Source organism: Gopherus evgoodei, chromosome 1 (genome assembly GCF_007399415.2).
Source record: "Gopherus evgoodei ecotype Sinaloan lineage chromosome 1, rGopEvg1_v1.p, whole genome shotgun sequence".
NCBI lineage: Eukaryota > Metazoa > Chordata > Testudines > Testudinidae > Gopherus > Gopherus evgoodei.
This window is the reverse complement of record NC_044322.1, coordinates 369,016,189-369,042,099: the sequence shown is the minus strand read 5'-3', so window position 1 is coordinate 369,042,099 and position 25,911 is coordinate 369,016,189. Positions and strand designations below refer to the sequence as shown.

General features: G+C 48.0%; 1 protein-coding gene across 1 annotated transcript in view; it reads left to right on the top strand.

The window, feature by feature from the left end:
• SHANK3 (SH3 and multiple ankyrin repeat domains 3) overlaps window positions 1-25,911 on the top strand; it is a 727,758-nt gene that overhangs the window by 553,764 nt on the left and 148,083 nt on the right. Inside the window, exon 16 of the mRNA XM_030541199.1 lies at window positions 23,367-23,442. Coding sequence (XP_030397059.1) covers window positions 23,367-23,442 — 76 coding nt within the window. The remainder of the gene's footprint in view (window positions 1-23,366; window positions 23,443-25,911) is intronic.

Here is a 25,911-nt window from a genome sequence, read left to right as displayed (position 1 = left end):
AACAACACATCTCAAAGAACAACAGTTACTAAAAGGTGAGTATCCATTTTTTCTGAAGGCATGGGGGGTGTATTTGTGTAGAAGAGGTATCAGGGTTTTGACAGTCAGTCTTTCTGTGGTGGAAAGGGGTTTTGAAGAAGAAGATTTTACAGCATTTCCAAAAGATGATGTAATTTTACACACACTCAGTTCTTGCCCCAAAGAGCTTTAATTTTAAGAAAACAAGCATCATGTGAGGCATGTATGGGGAGGGGTACAATCAAATATAGAGAGCATTTGGTATACATATTTATTAGGGCTGTGAAGCAATTAAAAATTAATCACAATTAATCGTGTTGTTAAGCAATAGAATACCATTTATTTAAATATTTTTGTATGCTTTCTACATTTTCAAATATTGATTTAAATTGCAACACAGAATACGAAGTGTACAGTGCTCACTTTAATTTTATTACAAACATTTGCACTGTAAAAAGAAACTCAATTAACCTAATACAAATACTGTAGTGCAATCTCTTTATCTTGAAAGTTGAATTTACAAATGTAGAATTATGTAAAGAAGAAGAACTGCACTTAACAATAAAACAATGTAAAACTTTAGAGCCTACAGGTCCACTTCTTGTTCAGCCAGTCGCTCAGACAAACAAGCTTTCAGTGTTGGGGGAGGACAGGGGATGGGGGAAGTAAGCAATGACTTGTGCAGGAGGAAGGTGACGAAGGTGTCTTGCTGCTGCTTCTGGAAGGGTGGTTTCTGGTACTGGGCTCACCTCCTTTTACTGAGCTAGGTGGGCTCCCTTCAGCTGAGTGAACCCTTGTTTGCAAGGGAGGGTGGGTTTTACCTCAGGGACTCATCATAGAACTGGAAGGGACCTCGAGAGGTCATCTAGTCAGGTCCACTGCACTCCTGGCAGGACTAAGCATTATCTAGACCAGAGGTGAGCAAACTACAGCCTGTGTGCCACATCCAGCCTGCCGGACCCTCTGTCCAGCCCCTGGGTCTCTTTTATGGCCTGCTGCCATTATAGGCTTTTCCTTCTAGAGAGAATGGTATGGTAGATCTCAAATCAATGAAGGCTACACTCAGAAAGACCTCAATATGCTGCTCAAACAGTTTCACTTTTGTTTCTACTGCCTGTCCCACCCTTCTCACATTTATCTCCAGACTTCTCCTTGTCCAGATCTATTCCACCCCCAACAATCTTCTCTTCATTGAACTTTTTGAAACTTTGCACTTTTAGAGAGAGGTAAGGGATTTACTCTGTGTATACAAATTTGCAGAGGGACAATAGGGTTGAGGTCTGTTATTTCTCACCTCTATGTATTATTTATTTAAAAACATTTTTGCTGTTAACAAGCATGTTACCTCTGGAGACACAAATCCACACTTTGAGAACTGCAAAAAGTTCCTCTGATGGTATCTTCTAGACTGAGCACTGAATCCCATTGGGTAGATAGAAAGATTAACTTAAATAATCGATACAGGATCCCCTGAGACCCCGAAAGATTGGGTTCCTAATCCATGAACTATTAGAACTCTTCTACAAAACTTTTCTTAAACATGACATGAATATATTATCTCATACTATAGAATTAGAATTTATAATCCTAATTCCATGATGAGATATCTTTCAGCTATAATGTATCTTAATTAAAATGATTTTTAGATAGGTTTTTTCCTCAGAAAGAATTTTATCAAAAAAATCCAATTTAAATTAAAGAAATCTGATTTTTTTATTTTTTTTTTATTTTTTTAAATACTTGATTTTTATCCGCCCTGCTTCTCCAGTCTAAACAAACCCATTTTTCTCAGTTATCCCTTATGAGTCATGTTTTCTAGGCCTTTAATCATTTTTGTTGCTCTTTGGACTTTCTCCAGTTTGTCCACATCCTTCCTGAAATGTGGCTTCCAGAACTGGACACAACACTCCAGTTGAGGCCTAATCAGAGCAGAGTAGAGTGGAAGAATTACTTCTCATATCTTGCTTACAACACTGCTGCTAATACATCATAGACTCATAGAATATCAGGGTTGGAAGGGACCTCAGGAGGTCATCTAGTCCACCCATCCAAATCCTTGAAAGCATGAAAACAAGTTACGGTAAAAGTTTCCAGCATTCCTGGCCATCTCCCCTAGAAGCAGATTGAGGCGGGGGGATAGCTCAGTGGTTTGAGCATTGGCCTGCTAAACCCAGGGTTGTAAGTTCAGTCCTTGAGGGGGCCATTTGGGGATTGAGTTGGGGATTGGTTCTGCTTTGAGCAGGGGGTTGGACTGGATGACCTCCTGAGGTCCTTCCAACCCTGATATTCTATGAGAACAAGGGCAGGTGATGAGAGTAAAGAAGGACAGGAGAGGACTGAATTGTCCCACACAAAGGGGCCAAATTAAGGTTGCACAGGCAACTTTAATTCTGGCATTTCTTAATTGTGACCACAGCCAGCCCAATCTGCTTCAGAGGAAGGCATCTGACCTCATTGTGGGCTGGTAACTGGGCTTTCCTCTCTGTCAGTCGTTGCAGCTTGGTAACATGAAAAGTGCTGCCCTTCTTTGAGTGATTGCACACGTCCTTTCCACTCTTGGTGTCTGTGCTTCCATGCACCATCATGTGCCACCCCTAGAACCTCTCCACTCTTCCTTGCTGCCTGTGAGTCATTGGAACCTGTGTTCATTTGCCAGAACAGTTTCTCTCAGTTCTGTATATAACATAGTTTAGTTAATATTATAGGTAGGACGTGGCTAGATTTTTGCAAAAAAGTGTTTTACAGGTAAGTTGAACTTTTTCCCTTTCTGTGATTCTAACACCAGCAACAAGGCATGTACCAGTTGCCGGCTCCAAGCCGTGTGCTGCTTGCCCAAAGCCTGTGCTGGTGAATGACTCACACAGCAGTCTGAAGTTGTCATAAACAGATAGCTAAGGGTTAACATCTCTTTCACCTGGAAAGAAGTAATCTGAACACCTGACCAGAGGACCAATCAGAAAACAGGATTTTTTCAACTCTGAGTGGAGGGAGTTTTGTGTCTGTGTTCTTTTTCTTCTGCCTGATGCTCTCTCAGCTATGAGGAGTGATTTCTATTTCCTGCTCTCTAATCTTCTGTTTCCAAGTTGTGAGTACAGAGATCATGTATTTACATGTCTATAGTTGCTGGAATGCTTTGATTTGTATTCTTTTTGAATAAGGCTGTTTATTCAATATTCTTTTAAGCAATCGACCCTGTGTTGTGTCACCTTAATACAGAGAGACCATTTGTATGTATTTTTTCTTTCTTTTATATAAAGCTTTCTTTTAAGACCTGTTGGAGTTTTCTTTAGTGGGGAATTTCAGGGAATTGGGTCGGCAGCTCACCAGGGAATTGGTGGGAGGAAGAAATCAGGGGGAGGTCTGTGTGGGCTAGATTTACTAGTCTGACTTTGCATTCCCTCTGGGTGAAGAGGAAAGTGCTTTTGTTTTCAGGACTGGAATTACAGAGGGTGGACTCCCTCTGCTTAGATTCACGGAGGTTGCTTCTGTGTATCTCTCCAGGAGCACCTGGAGGGGGGAAGGGAAAAGATTTATTTCCCTTTGTTGTAAAACTCAAGGGATTTGGGTCTTGGGGTCCCCAGGGAAGGTTTTTCAGGGGGACCAGAGTGCCCCAAAACACTCTAAATTTTTGGGTGGTGGCAGCAAGTACCAGGTCCAAGCTGGTAACTAAGCTTGGAGGTTTTCATGCTAACCCCCATATTTTGGACGCTAAGGTCCAAATCTGGGACTAGAGTTATGACATGAGTGGCAGCGGTTATGGGATAGACAGAATCCGGAAGCCAGTAGGAATATTTTATTTTTCTTTTCTCTGCTAGGGGCTTTTTAGAGAGTTATGACAGAAGTGCCCAGGCAAATCACATGTGAAAGACTCGTGCCAGTGTTGCTGGGAATTCAAGCCTAGAATAAAGGAGGATAGGCTGAAATTCCTGCCGATGGAGGTGGCCTTGGAGCTGTCTCGATCTGACTCAGTGTCAAGTCCTGCCGCTTCAGTGAGCAGCGTACCTCCAATGCTGTTGGAGTCCTAGCCCCTATCTCCCTCACCCATGCTGGAGAAGGAATATTTGCCTTCTGAAGAGGCTCCCACAGGGTACGAGCTCCCCTCTCCAAGTCTGGTAGAGGCATGAGAAGGAGTTGAGTAGAGTATATGAAATCCAAGCATTCCTCCTCCAATCAGTGCCCAAGTCAGCACCGTTGGCTTTGGGGCCAGAAAGGGCACCATTGAACTGGTGCCAGAAGCAGCACGGTCAACATCGTTGGCACCATAGCAAGATACGGTCTCCATGCTGACTACCCTGGAGGCATTGACAGCTGCAAGGAACTTGCTCTGGCTCTCGATGCCGGAGTCGCCAACAGCACAGGAGTCCAATCCCTTGGCACAGTTGCCCCATCCGGCACCAATACCAATAGTGCAACTTGCGGTATCTCAGCTGCCTACTTCCTGGACACTGGACCCATTGATGGCGTTGCTCCATCCATCCCTGGGGTCTCAGCATCGGTCCCTGGCACCACAGGAACATCATCTAGATGGTCAAGGGAGTCTTCGTCATCAGACTTGGAGATGGGATCTTACATCTCACAAGCCTGAATCAGAACCCACCAGTCCCCTTGCAGATCCTCCCTCGCTGCCTGTCATCATGATCCCATGATGGGAGCTTCCATGGGAATGTGGCCAGGATATCACTGAGATCTGGCACCCTATCACGGGCCTTCCCCCCAGCTCCCAGATCCTCCCCTCACTGGGTCTAGTCAGTGCCCTCATCTGGGTAGGGGGAGTTTGTATGCCAACCTGCCCTGTCTCCGGAATCTGGTACCAAGTATCAGGAAGAGCTGGAAGCAGAGGAACAGCCTCTGAAAGAAATTCAGCTGCTTCCAGTCTTGGCTTCCTCTTTCTCTTCTCCAGGCGAGGTGGTTTCCTCAGAAGAAATTCCCCTCCCCCCCCCCCAATTATTTTAAAGCTGATCAGGAATTGTTAAAGAAGTTGGCTGCAGAGGTGGGCATTCAGGTCAAGGAGGTCAGAGATCCTGACACCGCCTGAATGACATTGGATCGATGGCATGTCCCTCTAGGCTGGCCTTGCTAATTAACGAGGCAGTACTAGAGCCTGTCAAAGCGCTATGGGAGACAGCATCTACATTGCCTCCCACCTTAAAGAGAGTAGAGCGAAAGTACTGTGTGCCCTCCTAACACTTTACACTCACCCTCTTCCAGGGTTGCTAGTCATTACAGCAGTGAATGAGAGAGAGCAATGGGGCATCAGGCTGCCACCCCCAAGTCAAAGGACACAGAGATTGGACTTGTTTGGTAGGAAGATTTATTCAGCTGGGAAACTGCATCTTCACATTTCCAACCAACAGGCTCTGCTGTGGCGTTGTGATTGTAATGTGTGGGGCTCCAGGAGAAGTGCAAAGAACAGCTGCCTGGGAACATGAAGCAGGAATTCTGTTCCCGGGTGAATGAGGGCAGACTAATCCGAAAGCAACGCTGCTGAACGCAGCAGACTCAGCAGCTAGAGCCATGGCGTCTGCAATTGCCATGCAGAGATCTTCCCACGTACAATCTTTTCGTCTCTCTGGTGAAGTCCAGCATACTAGTCTGGTCTTTCTGTTCGAGGCTCCTTCTCTGTTCTCAGACCAGACGGGGAGCAAAGACCATGAGCTTACAGACTCAAGGGCCTTGGGTTAGTACACGCCTGCCCCAGTCAGAAATCACAGTCTATCCCAGCAGACACAGCACTTTTCTGCTCCAGCGCCTCATCCGGACCTGTCAGAAAAGAAGTTATGGGTTATGGGGGCAGGCCTCCTCCTCCTGCTGCTGCATCAGCTCCAGCTCTGGGCCCTTCAAGACCCTCAGGAAGTGCCAGACAGTCATTTGATGGGCCTGTTGAGGTCGTCATACCAGTCTCCATCTCTCCAGACCCAAATCCCCCCACCTTTGCAAACCCTCTGTCCCAGTTCCAAAGTGCTTGAATTACTTCAGACCAGTGGGTCTTGACACTGTGGAGATGCGATATACCCTTCAGTTTGTTCCCACGCCCCCCCATCCTGCCCCTTTTCAGGGACGACTCTCACAAGGAGCTTTGCATTGTCCAGACTTACGGGTTCCCCATTTGAATCTCTGGCTACTTGCTCTATGCTGCCTCTGTCAATGAAGGTTGCATTTTCAGTGGCCAGAAGGGTAGAAGAGCTGCATGCCTTCATGTTCAGGCCTCCATATACAATATTCTTTGAGGACAAGGTGTCCCTGCATCCTGACATCTGTCATCTTTCCATATCAGCCCCGCCTGTTTATTTCCATGCATTCTACCCAGAGCTGCATTTAAGCAGGGAAGAGGAGCATTTACATACCTGGGATGTCAGAAGAGCTCTGGCGTTCTTTCCGGGTGGTATCAGGCATTTCTGTAAGTCCAGGGCTGGATTAACCTTTTGTGGGCCCTGTGTCAAACCTATTTGTGGGCCTCACATGAGGAACAATTGTAAAAGCCGGGAGAGCAACACAGACGTCGTATTTGACACAGTGCACAACTGCACAGCTTTTATAAGGTAAAGTTGCAGCAATGGCAGCCCGAGAGCAAAGAGACACACACACGTCTACATCAAATACACGATACAGGAAAAAATACAAAATAAAACCTGGTGGGTAAAAACAGTGAACAAAAGCCAAAGCACCAGCCACGTGCTGCTGCCATGAAAAGGGAACTCGCGCCCTTCACACGAACTGCAACGGTGTGAGTTACATTTCTGTGTGAAATTGAGGCGGATTTAAAACATTTTAAAAATTAAAAATATGAAAATTATTACATTTTATTTACAGTGTCGTTATTCATAGTGGCCTTGCTTGGCCTTCCCTGCAGACAGAGAAGCATAGAGACTAGGATCAGGGCCAGCTCTGCCCCCAAAAGACTGGGCCAACCCTCCAAATTGGACCAGACCCACATCCCTCCCCACAGCGACCCACCTGAACTGGACCAGACCCGCACCGCTACCCAGACCAAAGCCCCCCAGATGGATTAGACCACTTTCCAGCCTGAACCAGATCAGACCCTTCTGCGAACTGACCCCTCTCAACCCAGACCTCCCCACTGCCTGCCAGAACAGGGCTCCTCCAGGGCCGAGATGTTTCAGCATCATCGTAGCCGGACTGGGCCGAGCTGTTATGGCAGCGGCGTAGCTGGGCTGGGCCGAGCTGTTTTGGCTGTTTCAGCGCAGAGATTGGCTAAGTAAGTCACCTCTTGCATTTGCCTAAGTTATTCTGTGGCTAGGGCCCCCCTCCTGTAGGGTCCATGCTACATGAGCCCGTGCCACCTAAGCAGCATGGCTTAGTCACTTGGAGTTACATCGGTCTGGTGAAGAGCTCCCTGACCCACCGTCCTCTGTCGGGGCACTGCTCAGTACGCTCCCACCAGAGGGTGAATACACAGGGGCCCTTGAAAAAGAAAGAGGTTACTTGCTGCTATATATTGTTCTTTGAGAGACACCTCATGCATTCACACTCCCTCCACCTTCCCCTTGGCCTCAGAGTTCTCTTCCCACTGCGGGACTCTGCTGTGCTCAGGAGAAAGAATTAAGGTGCATAGGGGCTGCGCTTCTTGTGTCCGCTCAGATGCTGGAAGCTGAGGTCACTAGGGGGCATGGCTAAGGCAGAGGTTCAAGAACTTGATACTTGGGGGCAGCACATCACATATGAGTGCATGCACAGCAGCAGTAAGTGACCTTTCTTCATCCCCGTTTCACAGGTTGAATGGAGGCATACAGAGGGGAATGAGATACCACACAGGAATTTCTGCCCATGGCAGAGCCAGGACTAGAAATCAGAGTCCCAGCTCATTGCTGTAAACTGCACAGCCACCCTTTCCTGCTGTTAACACAGCTCTGTGCATGTATTTATCTGAGACAGCTTGTGAGATATCATAACAAGCTGCTCCCAGAGCTGGATCCACCTGCAAAGGGAATGAAAAATATCCTGCACAGGGGTTAATAATGGCTCTTAGCAGCCGGATCCATGATGGGAAAGAGGAGGAACCCTGCCTGAGTAGCCTGCAAGTGTTAGGCCTTTGAAATCCATCAGCCCTCCAGAGGAGTGGAGGGAGTGCGGGCAGAGGTGGTAAACAAGGGAAGACTGCAACCCATGCTGGCAGGCCAGGGATGGGGTGGGTAAAGACCTGCCCCTGCCCCATCTCTTTGGACACTAATACTGCTGTCACAAGAGTTGCAAAAACCAGTTGCTTCTGAGCACTGGGAGCTAGATAATCCCAAGGTCTCCTGTAGGCATGCTGTTGGGGGAAGGCTCGCGGTACCCCATCCCAGTCGAGGACAGTGTGGCCTTAGTGCAGAGAGAATTATTTTAAATACAATATTGAGGGAGAGAGAGAGAGAGACGGCCCTTCTGACAATGAAGTGTGACAAATCTTACATATTGCTACAGATATGGATCTAAGCTGTTTAGCAAATAATCTGAGATGCTCTTTTATTGTCTGAGGAGTAGTCTGTGATTGTGTAATGAATATGCCCAAGGGGCAGAGTTAAGGTTATACAGGCAGCCTTCACTTTGGCATTTTCTGAGTGTTCTCTGCTTAACCATAGGATGTTAATGTTCTTATATTTATTTGCATTTAATTAGATATACGTATTAAACTACCTGCCTAGGGAGAATTGTCTTTGAAAAGCTTTGCAAAAGCAATTTGTTTTAAGGAGTGATTTAAGTAAGAGAGTGCTGGAGTGAAGCCTATATCCTCTGAGTCTGTCTGCCCTGTCTGGTTTTCAGGCTGTAGATTTTCAGGGTCTCCTCTGTTTGTTTATTCCCACACCCGTTTCCCTACTTGAGACTCTCCCTTGCAGGCTGCCCTGGCCCTCCTCATGCATATCAATGAACTGCCACCTCCGTGTGAGCACAGCTCCACCTGGGGGGCTACCCCGGCATTTCTCCTAGCTGCTCTGTCAGCTGCCACACTAGGGTCCTCTTGCTCTGTCTCCTCTAAATATAGAGCCTCCCCCTCCACACCTATATCCAAGTGGCTCTTTTCTCTCCATCCATCAGCCATCGTCCCTGGTTCCTACTTGACGGCTTCATTAACCACAAGCTCAGCAGCAGCTATATTTAGAAGTTGGGAGGAGAATGTGCTTTCGGGCTGCGGACAGCCCATTAATCCAGCTCCCTCGTGCAATCACGGTTCTCTGCTCTGATCTGGAGTGAGATCAATAGCAGTGTTTTCAGATGAGGAACAAGCATCTGTGAGCAGAGGGCAGGAGATGAGGGAACAGGTAGACAGGAAAGAGAGCTGAGAAGGAAATGGAAGCAGAGGGGCTGGGGAGAGTGCAGAGGGCAAAGAGAGGGGGCCAACAAAGCATAAATGGGGGCACAAAGTGAGAGAACAGGCAAGACTCGAGGGAAAGAAGGGTCCCGAAGGAGGCAATTTCCCCTCTTCCCACCATGAGTGACTGACTACTAGTATATCGCAGCCGAAGAGTGGGTCCCTGCATACAACAGGCAGAGACTTGGGAAGTCTGGGGAAGGAGCCGGGGACAGATAGAGAGAAGAATGGAGAAGGAACCACAGATGTGGCGTCTTTTATCCCTTGGACTAGGAGTCTGGCCATTGGGTGCCAGCTCTATTCTGACTGTCCCACAGTTTGGCCTGGTTTTCATCAGTCACTGCTGATGGACTGACTCCAGTCCCACTTCCCCCTCCAAAGAACTTTTAACAGTGGGGCTAAAGCAGCAAAGAGGGGCTGCAACCAGGGGCACATCCACCCCATGGCCCCACCCCAGGCAGCTGGGTGGGGCTGCGACCAGGGGTACATCCACCCCATGGCCCTGCCCCAGGCACCGGGTGGGGCTGCAACCAGGGGCACATCCACCCCATGGCCCCACCCCAGGCACCGGGTGGGGCTGGCACCAATGTCACACCTACCCCGTGGCCCTGCCCCAGGCAGCCAGGTGGGGCTGGCACCAGAGTCATGCCCACCCTGTGGCCCCGCCCCAGGCAGCCAGGTGGGGCTGGCACCAGAGTCATGCCCACCCTGTGGCCCCACCCCAGGCAGCTGGGGTCATGCCCAGCCCATGCCCCCGCCCCAGGTGCCACTCTCAGCTAATTCTGTAATGTTTCTTGTTTACTTTCATGCCCAGCCTGCTGAGGGCTTGATCTAGAGACCATGTGCTGGGCAGCTGGGGCTCTGCACTCTGCCATACTCCAGCATTTGTCGAGATCTCTAACCCCTGCCTCAATGGCAGCTCTTTCTGGGCAGCCTTGGACAAGACTCTGCTTTTCCCAAGCCATGGAGCTTTGATCTCCTTGCGTTACAACAAGCCTGCCCACCTCTCCCATCCACTTTCATATATAGCTGCATCCTTTCTCCCTGCCAGCGGCTCTCTTCTTCCCTGCCCCTGTCCACCTGGCTCTTGCTCGTCTCCCTTCTTGTTGGCCTCCCTCTTGGTCATGATCCATGTCACATTGTAAACTCGAGCGCCAGCATGTTCCAAGTGGGCCATGGGTCCCTAGACATGTCTGTTACACAGAGAGAAGCTGCAAGGATAGTGCCCATCTCAGAAGCCTCTTGCTACTCCTGCTGGTTTGCCCCACGCTCTTGATGAGAGGGAATGCAGGAGCATAATTACGCAGGCCAAGAAAGAATCTGAAGAGCCTGCTAAAAAATCGGTGGGGCCACTGGATGATCGAGGTGCTATCAGAGCACTCAAGAAAAACAAGGCCATTGCAGAGAAGTTAAATGAATTATTTACATTGGTCTTCACTGCAAAAGATGTAAAGGAGATTCCCACACCTGAGCCATTCTTTTTAGGTGACAAATCTGAGGAACTGTGCTAGGCTGAGGTGTCGAGAGAGGAAGTTTTGGAACAAATGGATAAATTAAAAAGTAATAAGGCACTAGGACCAGATGGGATTCACCCAGGAGTTCTGAAGGAACTCAGATGTGAAATTGCAGAACTACTAATTGTGATATGTAATCTATTGCTTAAATCAGCCTCTGTACCAGATGACAGGAGGATAGCTAATGTAACACTCATTTTTAATAAAAGACTCCAGAGGCGATCCTGGCAACTACAGTCCAGTAAGCCTAATTTCAGTACCAGGGAACTAGATTGAAACTATAGTAAAGAGCAGAATTATCAGACACGTAGATGAATACAGTACGTTGGAGAAGAGTCAATATGGCTTTTGTAAAGGAAAGTCATGCCTCACTAATCTACTAGAATTCTTTGAAGGGGGACAACAAATGTGGATAAAAGCAATCCAGTGGATACAATGTACTTAGACTTTCAGCAAGCCTTTGATAAGATCCCTCATCAAAGGCTCTTAAGCAAACTAAGCAGTCATGGGATAAGGGGGAATGTCCTCTCCTGGATCAGTAACTGGTTAAAAGACAGGAAACAAACGGTAGCAATAAATGATCAGATTTCACAATGGAAAGAGGTAAATAGTGGGGTGCCCTACGGATCTATGCAGGGATCAGTGCTGTTCAAAGTTTTCATAAATGATCTGGGAAAGGAGGTAAACAGTGAGGAGCCAAAATTTGCAGATAATTCAAAACTACTCAAGATAGTTAAGTCCAAAGCAGACTGCAGAGAGTTACAAAGAGATCTCACAAAACTGGGTGATTGAACAGCAAAATGGCAAATGAAATTCACTGTTGATAAATGCAAAGTAATGCATATTAGAAAAACTAATCCCAACTATACATACAAAATAATGGCATCTAAATTAGCTGTTACCACTTAAGAAAGGGATCTTGGAGTCATCGTTGATAGTTCTCTGAAAACATCTGTTCAACATGCAGCAGCAGTCAAAAAAGCTGACAAAATGTTAGGAACCCTTAGAAATGGGATAGAAAATAAGACAGAAAATATAAAGCAGCTGTATAAATCTCTGGTACGCCCACACCTTGAATACTTCGTGCAGTTCTGGTCACCCCATCTCATAAAAGATATATTAGACTTGGAAAAAGTACAGAGACGGCAGCAGAAATGATAAGAGGGATGAAACAGGATTAAAAAGACTGGGACTATTCAGCTTCGAAAAGAGATAACTAAGGGGCATATGCTGGCGGTCTATAAAATCATGACTGGGATGAAGAAAGTGAATAGGGAAGTGTTATTTACTCTTTCACATAACACAATGAAATTAATAGGTAGCAGGTTTAAAACAACCATAAGGAAGTATTTCTTCACACAATACACAGTCAATCTGTGGAACTCAATGCCAGGGGATGTTGTGAGTCCAAAATTGTAGCTGGGTTAAAAAATATAAGATAATCGAGGATAGGTCCATCAATGGCTGTTAGTCAAGATGGTCAGGGATGCAACCCCATGCTCTGGGTGTCCCTAAACCTCTGGCTGCCCGAAGCTGGGGCTGGACGACAAGGGGGCGGATCACTCACTAATTGCCCTGTTCTGTTCATATTCTCTGAAGCAATTTGTGCAGGCCACTGTTGGAAGACAGGACACTGGGCTAGTGGTACCATTGGCCATTCCTATGTTCTCACTTTGCCCCTAATATAGAGACAGAAGCTGGTGAAGAGTTTCTGGTAACAGGCTGCTAAGTGATCCCTGCAGTTGCTGCCTGGGCACTTCCGTTCCAGTAGTTTGGAGGGGAGAGGGGAGTCAGTCAGTGATGGCCAATGCAGCTACTCCTCTGAGGGCATGAGCAGGTGCCCTTCGCAAATTCTTCAGACATTCTTCATCCAAGGCTGCATCGTGTTTCTTGATGTTCTGTCACAAGCAGAGTTCATGGATGTGTTTCCAGGAATACAGGCTGAGGGGGGCACCTAGTGTGACCAGATAGCAAGGGGCCAGGGGGTGGGAGGTAATAGGTGCTTATACATGACAAAGCCCTGAATATCAGGACTGTCCCTATAAAATTGGGATATTTGGTCACTCTAGGGGCACCTGTTCCCAGGGCTGAATGTGAGCAGGATGGTGAGTCGCTGTGAGTGATCTGGGAGTCAGGATAACAGGAACCTTTTTGCAGCTGTCTGTTCACTGTTTACATCGCAAGCTGTTAACATTTTCATCTCCAGACACAAAGTGACCTCTTGCCAATAAGCGTGTTGTTAATTCCTTGGCTCTCGGAGCCAGCTTTCCCCAGGGTTGCAGGGATGAGACTCAGTGGAGGATCAGCCAGGCACAGGACTGTGAGGATTCACGTGGCGGCCTCAGCCCCCGTCGCACCTGTGTCCATCTCCAGGAAGTCTCTCTCGGGATTAGGTAAACGTCTTCCACTAATTAGCCCAGCAACAGGACCAAAGAAGGCAAAATAATGAGTCAGACAGCGGTGGCAGCCGAGTTGACAAGGCTGGTTTTGTGCAGCGCGTTCGCATGCGCTGTGACTATGACTGTGCAGTTCTGTCACTTCAAGCTCGTCACGGAGTCTGATACACTCAGGACCTGCGGGACCACTGCAGGCATCTGCCAGGCTGCCACTGTGGACTTGCCACCTACGTGGGACGGCGCCAGGTGCCTGCCCTGCTCACTGAGCTCTCACCGTCTCTTTGCACCCAGTGTGGGTATCCGAAGTATTTCTGCCACTGCGTCTTCTGCACGCTGCGTGCGCCATCCTGCCAGTTCATCACCACGTTGCAGGTGTGCACGTGTCAGCAGCACAGCATGGCTGTTTCTTCTAGACTTGTCATGTGCACCAGGCCATTGTATGCATTAGCCGTGTTCTCACTGTGCACTTCCCCTCACACTGGGGTTCCGTGCATGTGGGCACTCGCCTGCCCAATGGGATCACAGAAAGCACCTGCCCCAGGCTCGCCACCCGCTCCAGAGCACCGGCTGCATCAGGGCATCTCCATGTAGGTGGGACGCTGCTGAAATCTGTCGTACTCTCACTGTGTTCTCACTGCACGCAGCAACCTACTGGTGAATTGGGGCACTGGCCCTCGAGATAGCATCCCCTTGGGCATGGCTGTGCCCTCACTACACGCTTGCCATCGTACTCTGTTGCACTGCTGCTATAGAGATGGGTGCGGTATAAATACCTAGGGTGATGGATGCAGAGAGATGTGTGTCTGCTGTGATTGCCACCTGAGACATTACTGTCACATCTGCCCTAGTCTATATTCTGTTTAGGCTCTTTTGCTGTGCTTGTCATTGTGGTATCTGGGCACTTTCAGTAACTTGTTGAGTAACGAGACCAGTGTCTTTCACATGTGGGTCTTTCACCATTTCTCTTGCTGGACGGTGAATTGTACTGTGTCTTTGTAGTCTGTAAGTATGGTAGTACTTGTGGCACCTTGGAGACTAAACTAGTCTCTAAGGTGCCACAGGTACTCCTGTTCTTTTTGTGGACGCAGACTAACATGGCTGCTACTCTGAAACCGGTAAGTATGGTGTGATACGTGTGTTAATTTGCTGTTGTGCCCATTCTGCCAGCCTGGACAGGCCCCCCCACCGGTGCCCACTGTGCTGTCCCACTGCACTGTACAGGCCCTGTTCACCAGTGCCTGATCTGCACAGGTGTGTTCTCACCACTTGCATGGAGTGGATGTGACTGTAAAGCAATCACTACCCTCTCCAGGCTCATCCCAGCTACTGCCTGGATTGCTCATTATGCACAAGAACAGCCACTGTGACCACTCACCCGTGCTGACCCGGCACATGTCAACCATGGGAACCCAGGGAAGGTGTTACCTGCATGCAGGCCATGCAGAGCTGTTCAGAGGCAGAAACTATCTGCTTTCTTGGACAGACCCCTTCTGTCAGCCCAGGTCTCAGACTAGCTGATAACAGGCTCTGTTTGGAACATCTGCTTGATCAAGACTTGCTGATTATCCGAGCTGCTGAGACAGGAACTGGAAGGTCAGAAGGTTAAATGTCTGACTAAACAGCAGCAGCAGCAGCAGCTTTGGAGGTTCCCAAAGTCTCTCAGCTGTGAGGTGAGATTACCCTCTGCTGGTGACAGGGAGACACTACATTGTCATCACTAGAGGGCAAAGGAAATACACCTCCTGCTGCACCACTCAGTGCCCGAATGGGCCTTTCTGGCTCCTGGGACAAGGGACCATTCACAGCTCTTAGCACAGGAAGGAGATGAATGGGGACCAGTCCTAGTATTCCACAGATCACAGCTGGTCGTGCATGGCTGCGGCTAGCACACTTCAGAGGGGATGTGGAGGGGCATGGTTTGGTATGCAGGGGGCAGCAGGCACAGAGCATCACACGCCTGGGGGACCGGGACGAGTGTGCTGGGGTTGGGACACACAGAGGAGCATCACCTGAGTGTCCACACCACGAAAGGAAGACGTTGCTGTGAGATTTCAGTCCCCGCCCCACCTCTTTTCAGGCAAAGCATTTAGCCAACAAATTCTACCTAGATGCAGGAAGGATCGTTGTGTCATGATCAGCGGAAATGGAGTCAGAGGGTGCATGTCCCCTGAAGGGACTGTTGTTGATGGGACACAGGGAACTGGGGAGCTGGGCTGGAAGCAAACAGCCACGTGGGAAGAGCAGTGCACAGAGTTTAACAAAGTCCCACTTGTTCAGTTTCACTTTCATTCAGCTTCACACGTTCCCAATAAAACACGGTGTCAGTGTCTGAGCAGTGCACTCTCTGTGCGCTCTCTGGAATGCAGCAGCTGGCAGCGTGAGCCCTGAAGCGCAGTCTGAAGTCCTGGGGTTTGCAGACGCAAACCTAGGTCAGCGATGGAGCCAGTGGAACTGGCCATGCAGGAGAGCAAAGTCCTTGTTTTCCCTTATTGGGGAACAAGGCAGAGATGTCTACACCACTCTAAAGCTCCTGACTTGCCTTAGAGCAATCCTGGAGCCCTGGACCCATTGCTGCCCAGAGTGGAAGGGATCTGTGGAGCAGCACAGGTAGCTCACTGGAGACAAAGCTGAAGGGGAGGGGATAGACTCCTGGGTTACTGCCTCACACACACTGGCTGCTACATGCAATTCTGGGGACTCCCTAATTCAGGCACTTAGGGGCATTCAGGCACCATGTGCAGGAGCAGCTGCTCCAGGAGGTCAGTCTCACACTACACAGGTGCCTAGACATGGGGTGTGCAGCAGGAAGCCTCAAGAGGAAGGATGGAAACCCTGGGAGGCATGACACCCCAAGAAGTACACGCGGGAAGAGCAGGCGGCCAGGGTTCCATACCCATAGCGAGATGCATTGACTGTGGGAAACAGCCTGAGCTGATAAAGGAGACGTGCCCTGCACTAGGCCAGCATTGCAAGGAACGTGGCAGGTTGAATCGTATATGCCATGTGTGCAAGAGCAGAGGAAGGTCTCAGAATGATTCAGTTAGACAAGTACAAGTGGGGGCTGGCACATCAGCCAGCAGTGATGACATCATGACTCTCTCAAGTCCAAGAGCATATCATGTTCAGGCTGTTGCGACAGGAAACCAAGAAGGAATGATACCAACTTCCATGCATAATAGAGAAACAGCCGAGGATAGAAGGGCCTTCTGCAACGCGGTTCCTTGGGGTGAACTGGATTCAATCACCCCCATGAAAAAGACAGTGGCAATCTAATAATGTACAATACGAGCATAATGCAGCTCGCAGGAGAATGAGATCTCATAGTAACTCTCCTGAAAAATGACAGACGGGCAGCTGAAGTTTGTGATGGTGGATGGGAAGCACCTCATTTCTCTTGTGGGGAATACTGCCATACAAGCCATGGACCTAGTCAGGGTGCAGCATCAGAACTTTATAGCTGCAGTGCAAGAAGCAAAAGGGGCGCTCCCATGGACAATGGAGACAATTTTAAAAGCCCACAGGGACGTTGTCAAAGGCAATGGGTGCCTGTAAGGGAAGCTGTGACTGGAAGTAGGCCCCACAGTGAAACCTGTGCTTACCAGGAAGGAAAATTCCAGTGGCACTATGTAATCCTGCATGCCTGGAACATGACCATCTACAGAGCCAGGGTATCGTAGCACCTGCAGGGGCCAGTGGGACCTGGGTAAGCAGAATGATGGTGATAAAGGAGCCACCAGGCAATTATGTATCTGCACAGGCCCAATGCTGGTGAACCAGGCCTTGGGAAGATACCACTATCCACTGCCTATCATTGATGATATCTTGCCAGAACTGCCCAAAGGCAGAATCCTTACAGTATATGGTGTAAGGAAATGGGTTTTGGCACATCAGCCTGGATAAAGAGTCCAGCATGCTGACAGCCTTTGCAACCCCATTTGATTGCTACAGATGGCTGTGCATGCCAGTAGGTATAAGCCCTGCACCGGAGAAATTCCAGAGAAGGCTCAGACAAGCATTGGAAGAATTGGCTGGGGTGAGAGTAACTGCAGATAATATCCTTGTCGTAGGCGAAGGGAGTAATGACAGAACAAGACCACAACACAAAACTACAAGCTTTTTTGCAGCTATGCAGGGATAAGAACATAAACTCAAGCCAGAAAAAATCTGACTTCAACAGTGTACTTCTGGCAAGGAGAGCCACTGCTACTCCAGTGTGACAAATTGGGAAATGGATTGAGTATAGCTCTTTTGTAGGAGCAGCCAGTCGCTTAGCCAGTTGAATCCTGTCAGAGAAAGAACAAGGGGATGCCAAAATAGTAAAAGGCCTTCTGGCTGTGGCATTTGGAGTGGAGCAATTCCATCAGTGCCCCTAGGGCTGCCCAGCAATAGTGCCATCAGACCACTAATCACTAGAGATAATCATGGCAAAGCCCCTTCTGAGGGCTCCAGAGAGATTGCAGTGCATGTGGATGCACCTCCAGCTCTATCAGGGAGAGCTCCGATCTTGTCCAGGATGATTACTGGAGTTAGCTGGCAGCCCGAGCTGGCCATATATACCCAGCATTGGTGAGTTGGGGGAAGGGGATCAGAACACAGTGCAGTGTGTTAATGGAGTCAGTCTCCAGTTTCAGCAGTGAAACTGATGGAAACCAAAGAGGCTATGGAAAAGGGCACCCAACTACAGCCAGTCAGGAGAGTGATACTAGCAGGTGGCCAGAAGACAAAATCCGGGTACTCTAGGAGTAGAATCCTATGTTCACAATAAAGATGAATTGAATGTGTAGGATGGAATGATGTTTCGAGGACAGAAATGTGCTGTCTCACCTCATTACCTAAGGATGTTGTGCAGAAAATGCACACCTCACACCTAGGCATTGACAGCTACCCTAGATGGGCTCGAGAGTGAGTTATTGGCTGGGAACGAATACCCAACTTTGCAGCTTTTTAGAGGGGAGTGATACCCCCCTGTTGGGTGATAACTGCCAGCAGAAGCAGAGTCCATTGCCACAGGAGCTGCCCACCCGGCCAGAGGAAAAGGTGGTAGCGGACTTACTTACCTCTAGGAAAAAGCAGTGCTTGACTACAGTGGACTACTTCTCAGATTTTTGGGAGGTTGCTGCCCTGCATGATACAAGAAGCAGGCCACTGATTGGCAAACTAAATGTAAATTTGTCCATCTAGGAACAAAGAGTGAAGGCCATATTTACACAATGGAGGACTCTATTCTGGAAGCAGTGACTCTGTAAAAGATGTGGGGGGTCATGATGGATAATCAGTGATCATGCGCTCCCAGTGCAATGCTGTGGCCAAAAGGGCTAAAGTGATCCTTGGGTGCATAAGCAAGTGAATCTCAAGGAGAAGCAGAGAAGTTATTTTACATCTGTGTTTGGCACTGGTGTGACTGTTACTGGAATGTGTCTGGTACTGGTGTCCACAATTCAAGACGGGGTGTTGATAAATTGGTGAGAGTTCAGAGAAGATCGATGGGAATGATTAAAGCGTTAGAAAACATGCCGTATAGCTTAACAAAGAGAAGGTTAAAGGGTGACTTGATTGCAGTTTACAAGTACGTAGATGAGGAACAAATATTTAATAATGAGCCAAGAAACCTACAACACAATCCAATGGCTGGAAGTTGAAGCTAGAGAAATTCAGACTGGAAATAAAGCAGTTTTTTGACAGTGAGAATAATTAACCATTGGAGCGATTTACCAAGGGTTGTGGTGGATTCTCCATCACTGACAGTTTTTAAATCCAGATTGGATGTTTGTCTTAAAAAAACTGCCCTGGGAATCATTTGGGGGCAGTTCTCTGGCCAGTGTCACAGGAGGTCACAATAGATTATCACAATGGTCCCTTCTGGCCTGGTAAGGTTCATATGTATCTATGAACAACTGAAGGCTGTCTTTATGAGATATGGCATTCCGGACACTATATTCACTGACAACATTCAACAAACCCCAATCTACCATGGAAGAATTCAAGTAATTTGCACAAAGATGGGAGTTTGGCCACAACACCTCCTTCCCAGCACACCCACAGAGTAATGGTAAGGTGGAATCAGCTGTGAAAACAACCAAGAGGCTGTTTCTTCTGGATCAGATCACTTGTTAGCATTTTTGGCCCACAGGAATACCAAAACAGGCCAGCACAGGCGGTGTGGGGAAGGAACAAAATCCTGGTATCAAGGAGAGGAGACCTCTTGCAGCAAGAAGGATGAAGATGCCGCCCAGAGGAGCTGGCCAACAGAGAAAGCATGAACTAGAGTATGACAGATCAGCCAAGGACCTGCCAGCCTTCGAGACAGGCACTTCTGTGAAGATTCAGCCATTAGAGAGACACCAGCAGAAGTGGACTAAAAGAGTTGTGAGGGGTCCAAATCCTACAAAGTGACTACATAAGAGGGACATGTGAACTGAAGGAACAGGAGACACTTAGGAGCCAGCAGACACAGCCCCTAGAGAGAGCTGACAGAAATACAGAGCTCATCACTGAATGGAGAAAGAGAGAACCACCCAGAGGCAGCCCCACAGGGAAGAGGGAGACTCCACAGAGAGACAGAGATAGGTCACTTCTGGTGAGAAGACCATTTATCTCAAAGACTGTGTAAGCAGCTGAGTCTGTGTTACAGATGAGACACCAGCGCGGGTATGTTGGACTAGATACCTCCTGAGGTCCCTCCCAACCCTGATATTCTATGATTCTATGTGCTAGCAATCTCTGACCAAAGGGGCACGGGGTAAGGGTCTGGGCATCAGTTATTTGTTTTTAATGATTGTTAAAATGTTCAAAAATAGGGAAGATGTATCGTGATTCATGGAACTGGAGTTGGAGGGCCCATGTTCCGTGAAGGGACTGTTATTGGCAGGACATAAGGAAGACACAGGGAATGCTGGAGGCAACTCGGCCAGAGGTACAGAGCAGTGCACCGGGGTTAATGAAGTTCCACTTGTCCAACGTAACCTGCACTCAGCGTCACTCTTTTCTAATGAAACAGTCGTAAGGCAGGAAGCTGGAGTTGTGAATGCTTCGGTGGAGCCCCATCCTGTCAGCGTACCCAAGAGACGCTAGGGTTTGACTCTGATCTGTGAGGGTCGGTCAGTGCAGCCCTTTGCTAAGCTGCACATTGATGGGACGGGTACCCCAAACCGGTGAGCAGGGACCGCCTCATTCCTGAGCTGCTGTTCCTGGAAGGGTGTGTTTTTGATCCCCGCCTCCGAGAGTCAGGCCAGGGCTGTTCCTGTCCTAGAGGGCCACTTAAAGGTCTAACTGCCCTAGTCCCACAACTGGGCTCGTCAAAGTTTTCATCAGGCAGTTCATATCTTAACAGCGAGATCACCCCGGACACCTGCCCCCCTTCACCATTGCACAGAGCACGTCCTCTCCCATTCCTGGTTACTCAGCGTCCCTGGGACAGACAAAGGCAGCTGCTTGTTTAGCAGATGTGTGTTTCTGAATGTTCTGAATATAAGAAATGTTTGTTGTGTCCTTTGTGGAGGAAAAGCACCTCTCGCTGTCTAGTTTTGTCCTTCAGTGCATCCTCCCTTCCCATCCGGTTTGTTCTTCTCCCTCTCCCTGCCCCTCTCCACATGCTGCGGAACATGGGAGCTGCCAGGTTGGATCAGACCAGTGCTCCTTTAATGCAGTATCTGGTTTCTGAGAGTGACCAGAACCAGCTGTTCAGAGGGAGGGACGAGAAACTCTGTACTGGGCAATTTACTGAATAACCTGATCACAGGGAAGCCTCTCCCGGGCTGTTGGCTTATGCCCCGAAGCAGGCGGGTTTATATCTTTGCTTTAAAGACTCCGTGTCTCAAGTAACCATAGAGGCTCTCATTCTGTGTAACCGTCAATCCAGTTTTGAATCCTATTTACGTCTTGGCCTCAATTGCATCTTACGGCAGCGAGTCCTGCAGATTAATTATGGGTCGTGTAAGTAAAATAGTGCTTGCTTCTATAGTTTTAAATTGTTGCTTTGTAGCATTTCTTTGGAGTTCCAGTAACTGTGTTAGGAGAGAGGGTGAATAGAAGCGGCTGATTTACCTGCTCTCTCTGTCATTTTGTATCTCTCTGTCATGTCACGTCTTAACACAGTTCATATCTTTTCCAGCACCCCAGCAGGGAAGTTTCTTCAGCTTTCTAATCATTTTCCTTGCACCCTCTGTTTCTGTTAGGTGTTTTTTGAGGTGCTGTGACCAAAACCAGGTGCAGCAGCCCAGTGTAGAGTGCCCCGTAGATTGCTAGAATAACACCGGCATTGGCATTATTACTTTCTATCTGCTTTGTTGGGGTTGGTCTACCCTGAAAACTTACATCGGCATAGCAGCGTCTCTTGGGTGTGAACAGTCTAGACCCCGAGAGCCATAGTCATGCAGCCTAATCCCCGGTGTATTCCCTGCTAGACTGGCAGACGCATTCTTCCAGCAGCCTGGCTACCGTCACTTGAGGAGGCAGATTAACTACAGCAAAGGAGGACTCCCCTCGTGGTTGGAGAGTGGCTACACTGAAGCGCTAGGGTGCAGCTGTGCTGCTGAAGTGTTTTAGTTGGTGTTGCTTTCATTCACTCTCTGCATTCTGAGCTGCCCTGGCCCGTTGCCTCCTCTCCCTGCATGTACTGTAGCCACTTCTCTTGGCCGTTCATCTCCCACAGGTGGCTGAGGTCACTTCTCTTAGCAGCAGTGTCTTCCACAAGAAGCAGCGAGTTCTGCTGCCCACAGTTCAAGAAGGATGCTGATGAATTGGAGAGGGGTCAGAGAAGAGCCAGGAGAATGACCACGATTATAGTAATAAACTACATAGATTGAGCTCACTGAATCTAACAAAGCAAAGGTGAGGGAGTGACTTCTTTCTAAGTGCCTGCATGGGGAACAGGTAGTTAATAACGGGCTCTTCAGTCTATCAGACAAAAGTGTAACACAGTCCAGTGCCTGCAAGCTGAAGCTAGACAGATTCAGCCTGGAAATAAGGGGTAAATTGTTGACGGTGAGAGTAATTAACCACTGGAACAATTCACCCAGGATCCCAGAGAAGTTTTAAATCCAGACTTGCTGTTTTTTCTATAAGTTCTGCTCTAGGAATTATTGTGGGGCAGGTCTGTGGCCTGTGCTGTGCAGGGGGTCAGACGAGAGGATCACGGTGGTCCCTTCTGGCCTTGGAATCTATGGGCATGTCTGCGCCTGCAGCAGGCCCATGTCAGCTGACTTAGGGTCACAGGGCTCGGGCTGCAGGCCTATGAAATTGCAGTGTAGAGGTTTGGGCTTGCATTGGAGCCTGGGTTCTGGGCCCCACGAGGGAGCCGGCCCCAGAAGCTAGGCTCCAGCCTAAGCATGGATGTCTGCATTGCATTTTTATCACCCTCAGTCCAAGCCCAGGCCAGCCACAGATGTTTTATTGCAACAGTTTCTACACTCACCAAATGTGTTTGAACTTAAACTCCAGACCTAAGGGCCTGGTCCGACTCCCAGTGACATCAGTGGGAGGTGGATCAACGGCATATGAGAATGTGTCTTGCCTGCACCTTATTCCACGTGGGTTTCTGAACATTCAATATGTTTTGGGACAAACCTTTATAATAAATAATTGGAGAGATACCAGTCTCCTAGAACTGGAAGGGACCTTGAAAGGTCATGGAGTCCAGCCCCTGCCTTCACTAGCAGGACCAATTTTTGCCCCAAATCCCTAAGTGGCCGCCTCAAGGATTGAGCTCACAAGCCTGGGTTTAAGCAGGCCAATGCTCAAACCAGTGAGCTACCCCTCCTGCCCCTTTGGTGCTTGTCAGTCAGTAGATTGGAAGCTGTATTGAAAAGTCCTTGTAGAAAACTCTTTTCTATTGTGTGCATGTGACTCTGTGCTCAGAGACACTTTGAGAAGTGAAGAGTGCATGTGTGTCCGTATGGACACATTCTGAGACAGAGGAGTATGCGTGTGGGATCTGTGCAAATGAGTCTGTGTGGGTACGTATGGAGATGAAGAGGCTTATGTATGCACGAATGGGTGTCTGTGTAGACACGTACCTGGAGGGAGCAGGTAGAGGAGCATGTGCATGTCTGCTCACACAGTCACATACTTTCAGGAAGATGGTTCTGATCCCATCTTTCAGCAGCATGAGAAATCTCTGCTTTTTTCTTACAGAAACGAGAGAGGATAGAACAAAGCGTCTCTTCCGACATTACACTGTGGGTTCATATGACAACTTCACTTCCCACAGGTAAGTGCCAGGCTACCTCTCGGTGAGAGATGAGAAAATGGGGTATAGTTAAAGCCCATGGGACTGGTATCTCTTTGATTTGTGTTGCAGTAGATCATGGGAAGGGAGCTTCCTTCAGTCAATCCACATTCTACACTGACAGTCCAGGAGCGGAGTTCGTTAGGAAAAAGGCTGAGATAAGTGATGGCTATGAGATTGGGTGCCCGAGATTAGGAATAAAAGTACTTTTGGTGGCAGAGGGGTAGGGGTCAGAGAAGTGTCTTTTTTTTTCCTAGTGACTCATGTTGGGGAATTGTGTTGGGTGTCCTGGGGGCTGGAGCCTGAGCATTGGGCAGGGATGGAGAGCTCTGGTTCTCTGCTGGAGAAGGACAGAAAGGATGCTGTGTGCATGTGTGAAATAAAACAACGAGAGGTATGTTAGAAATTCCATCGTTTAGATAGGGCTGGAGTGTTCTGGGGCTGGAGGTCTGGAGGTGGTGTGTGGTTTGCTGCATTTGAGACAACCCCAAGATAAAATGTAAGGAGTTACAGCACTCAGCATGGAAATAGAGAAGAGAACGGGGTCTCTGTTGTTATACAGCCATGCTTGGCCTGGGCGATGTGTGGCTGGGAGACATTAGGAATGGAAGGGTTCCTAGGACTTGGTTTGGTGTTTGAATGCAAAGCTGCCCCTGGAGCTGGGTTTTTATGTGAGGTGTTTGGCTGTCTAAGGAAGGGGATAGGCTTGGTGGTGCTTTGAGGATGTGATCTCTGCTTGCTCCTAGGCACCCATGCTTGTATAAGGTGTTGGTTGGTGCAGGAGAATGGGCTAGGCATTACAGAACACGATATGAACAAATTGTCACAGCTCTTTATAGGAAAACAGTCTCTCCAACCGCTTTGAAATCCTTCACATGTGTCAACAAAAGAGTGAATGTTATTCTGTTGAGGTTCTGATAACAAGACCATCAGTGCGGTGTCTGGGCACCTGGCGTCTGGGGAGAACTGGTAGATGTAATTTATATGAATTTTCAACAACAAAAAAGCCTTTGACAAAGTCCCTCAAAACCGGCTGGTACGGGGACTATGTGGTCATGGGTACGAAGCAAATCTGCCATAGATCAGAAACTGACTAAGAGACAGAAAATGGCAGTATGTCAATAGTGGGGATTCCCCAGGGTCCGTGCTAGGTCTAATATTGCATTTCTTTGGTATCTTAACATCTTGAAAAAAGCTGTGAATAATGAGTGGCAATTTGCAAATGACACAAAATTATTTAAGCCTGTGGACAGTGGGACATAACCAAGCTAGGTGAATAGTCAGATGAGTGGCAGATGGAATTCACTTTTGACAAATGCAGGGTACTGAACATCAGAAGGGTCCGTTTGAACTGCTCATACACATTACTGAATTATAACTTCATTGTGATCACTTAGGACTAAAGACCTGGTATCATTGGGAGCAGCTCAGTGAAAACATCGGCTTGGTGCACCGTGGCAGTCAAAAAGCAAACAAAATGTTAGATTGTATAAAGAAAGGAACAGAAGATATTACTGAAATTGTTGTAATGTCGTTATATAAGTGGAAGATACAGCTTGGAATGCTGTATTCAGTTCTGGTCATTCCATCTCAAATGAGAGTGAGAGCACAAAAACAGAAAGGGTCCAGTGGTGAAAATGACCAAGAGCATGGAAAGACTTTGGAATGAGAAGAGAGTGTAGAAGTTAGGGCTAACCTGGATACTCCTATTTACTCTCTAATAATAGAATAACACAAAGGCTTAGCCTGTGCTATAAAGTTTTGCTGGCATCACTGTGTTGACAAGAAATGTGAAAAAAAAATCACACCTCCTAGCTGACTTCGCTGTTCTGGGAAAACCCATCATGTCGATGCGGCTTTGCCAACAGCAGAGTACTTCTGTCAGCTTAATTAGTGTCCTGTGGGGCAGTGGTTTGGCTAAGCCGTCAGAATTCCTTCTCCTGTCAGCTTCACCGGTGACTCCAGCAGGGGGCTCTGCCGACAAAGGCCTACCGATATAACGTTTTTAGCAAAGCATTTGTAGCATAGACCAGCCTGCAGATGCTCAATGAAACTGAAATACCGTGTGTTCAAAACTGATCAAACAAAATACTTTTTACATAAAACATAATGAACTCAGACATGTTAAACTCAAAACCACAAGTTATCATTTAGATCAAGAGTTTAGCAAGATTGCAGAAAGGATTAGGTATTACTTTAGATAGGATGAAAGCGATAAAACATTCATGCTTCCGAGAATAAGCCAAATGCTTACTAACAAGGAGAAAAAGTCAAATATGAGCCAATTATTCCAAAACTGTTGGGTATGTGGTTTCTTGTACATTCTCTTGAAGCAGCTGATATTTAGCACTGTCAGAGATGGGAGACTGGGTTAGGTGGACCATAGGCCTGGTCCAGTGCAGCAATTCCTGTGAAGTATCAGAGGGGTGGCCGTGTTAGTCTGAATCTGTG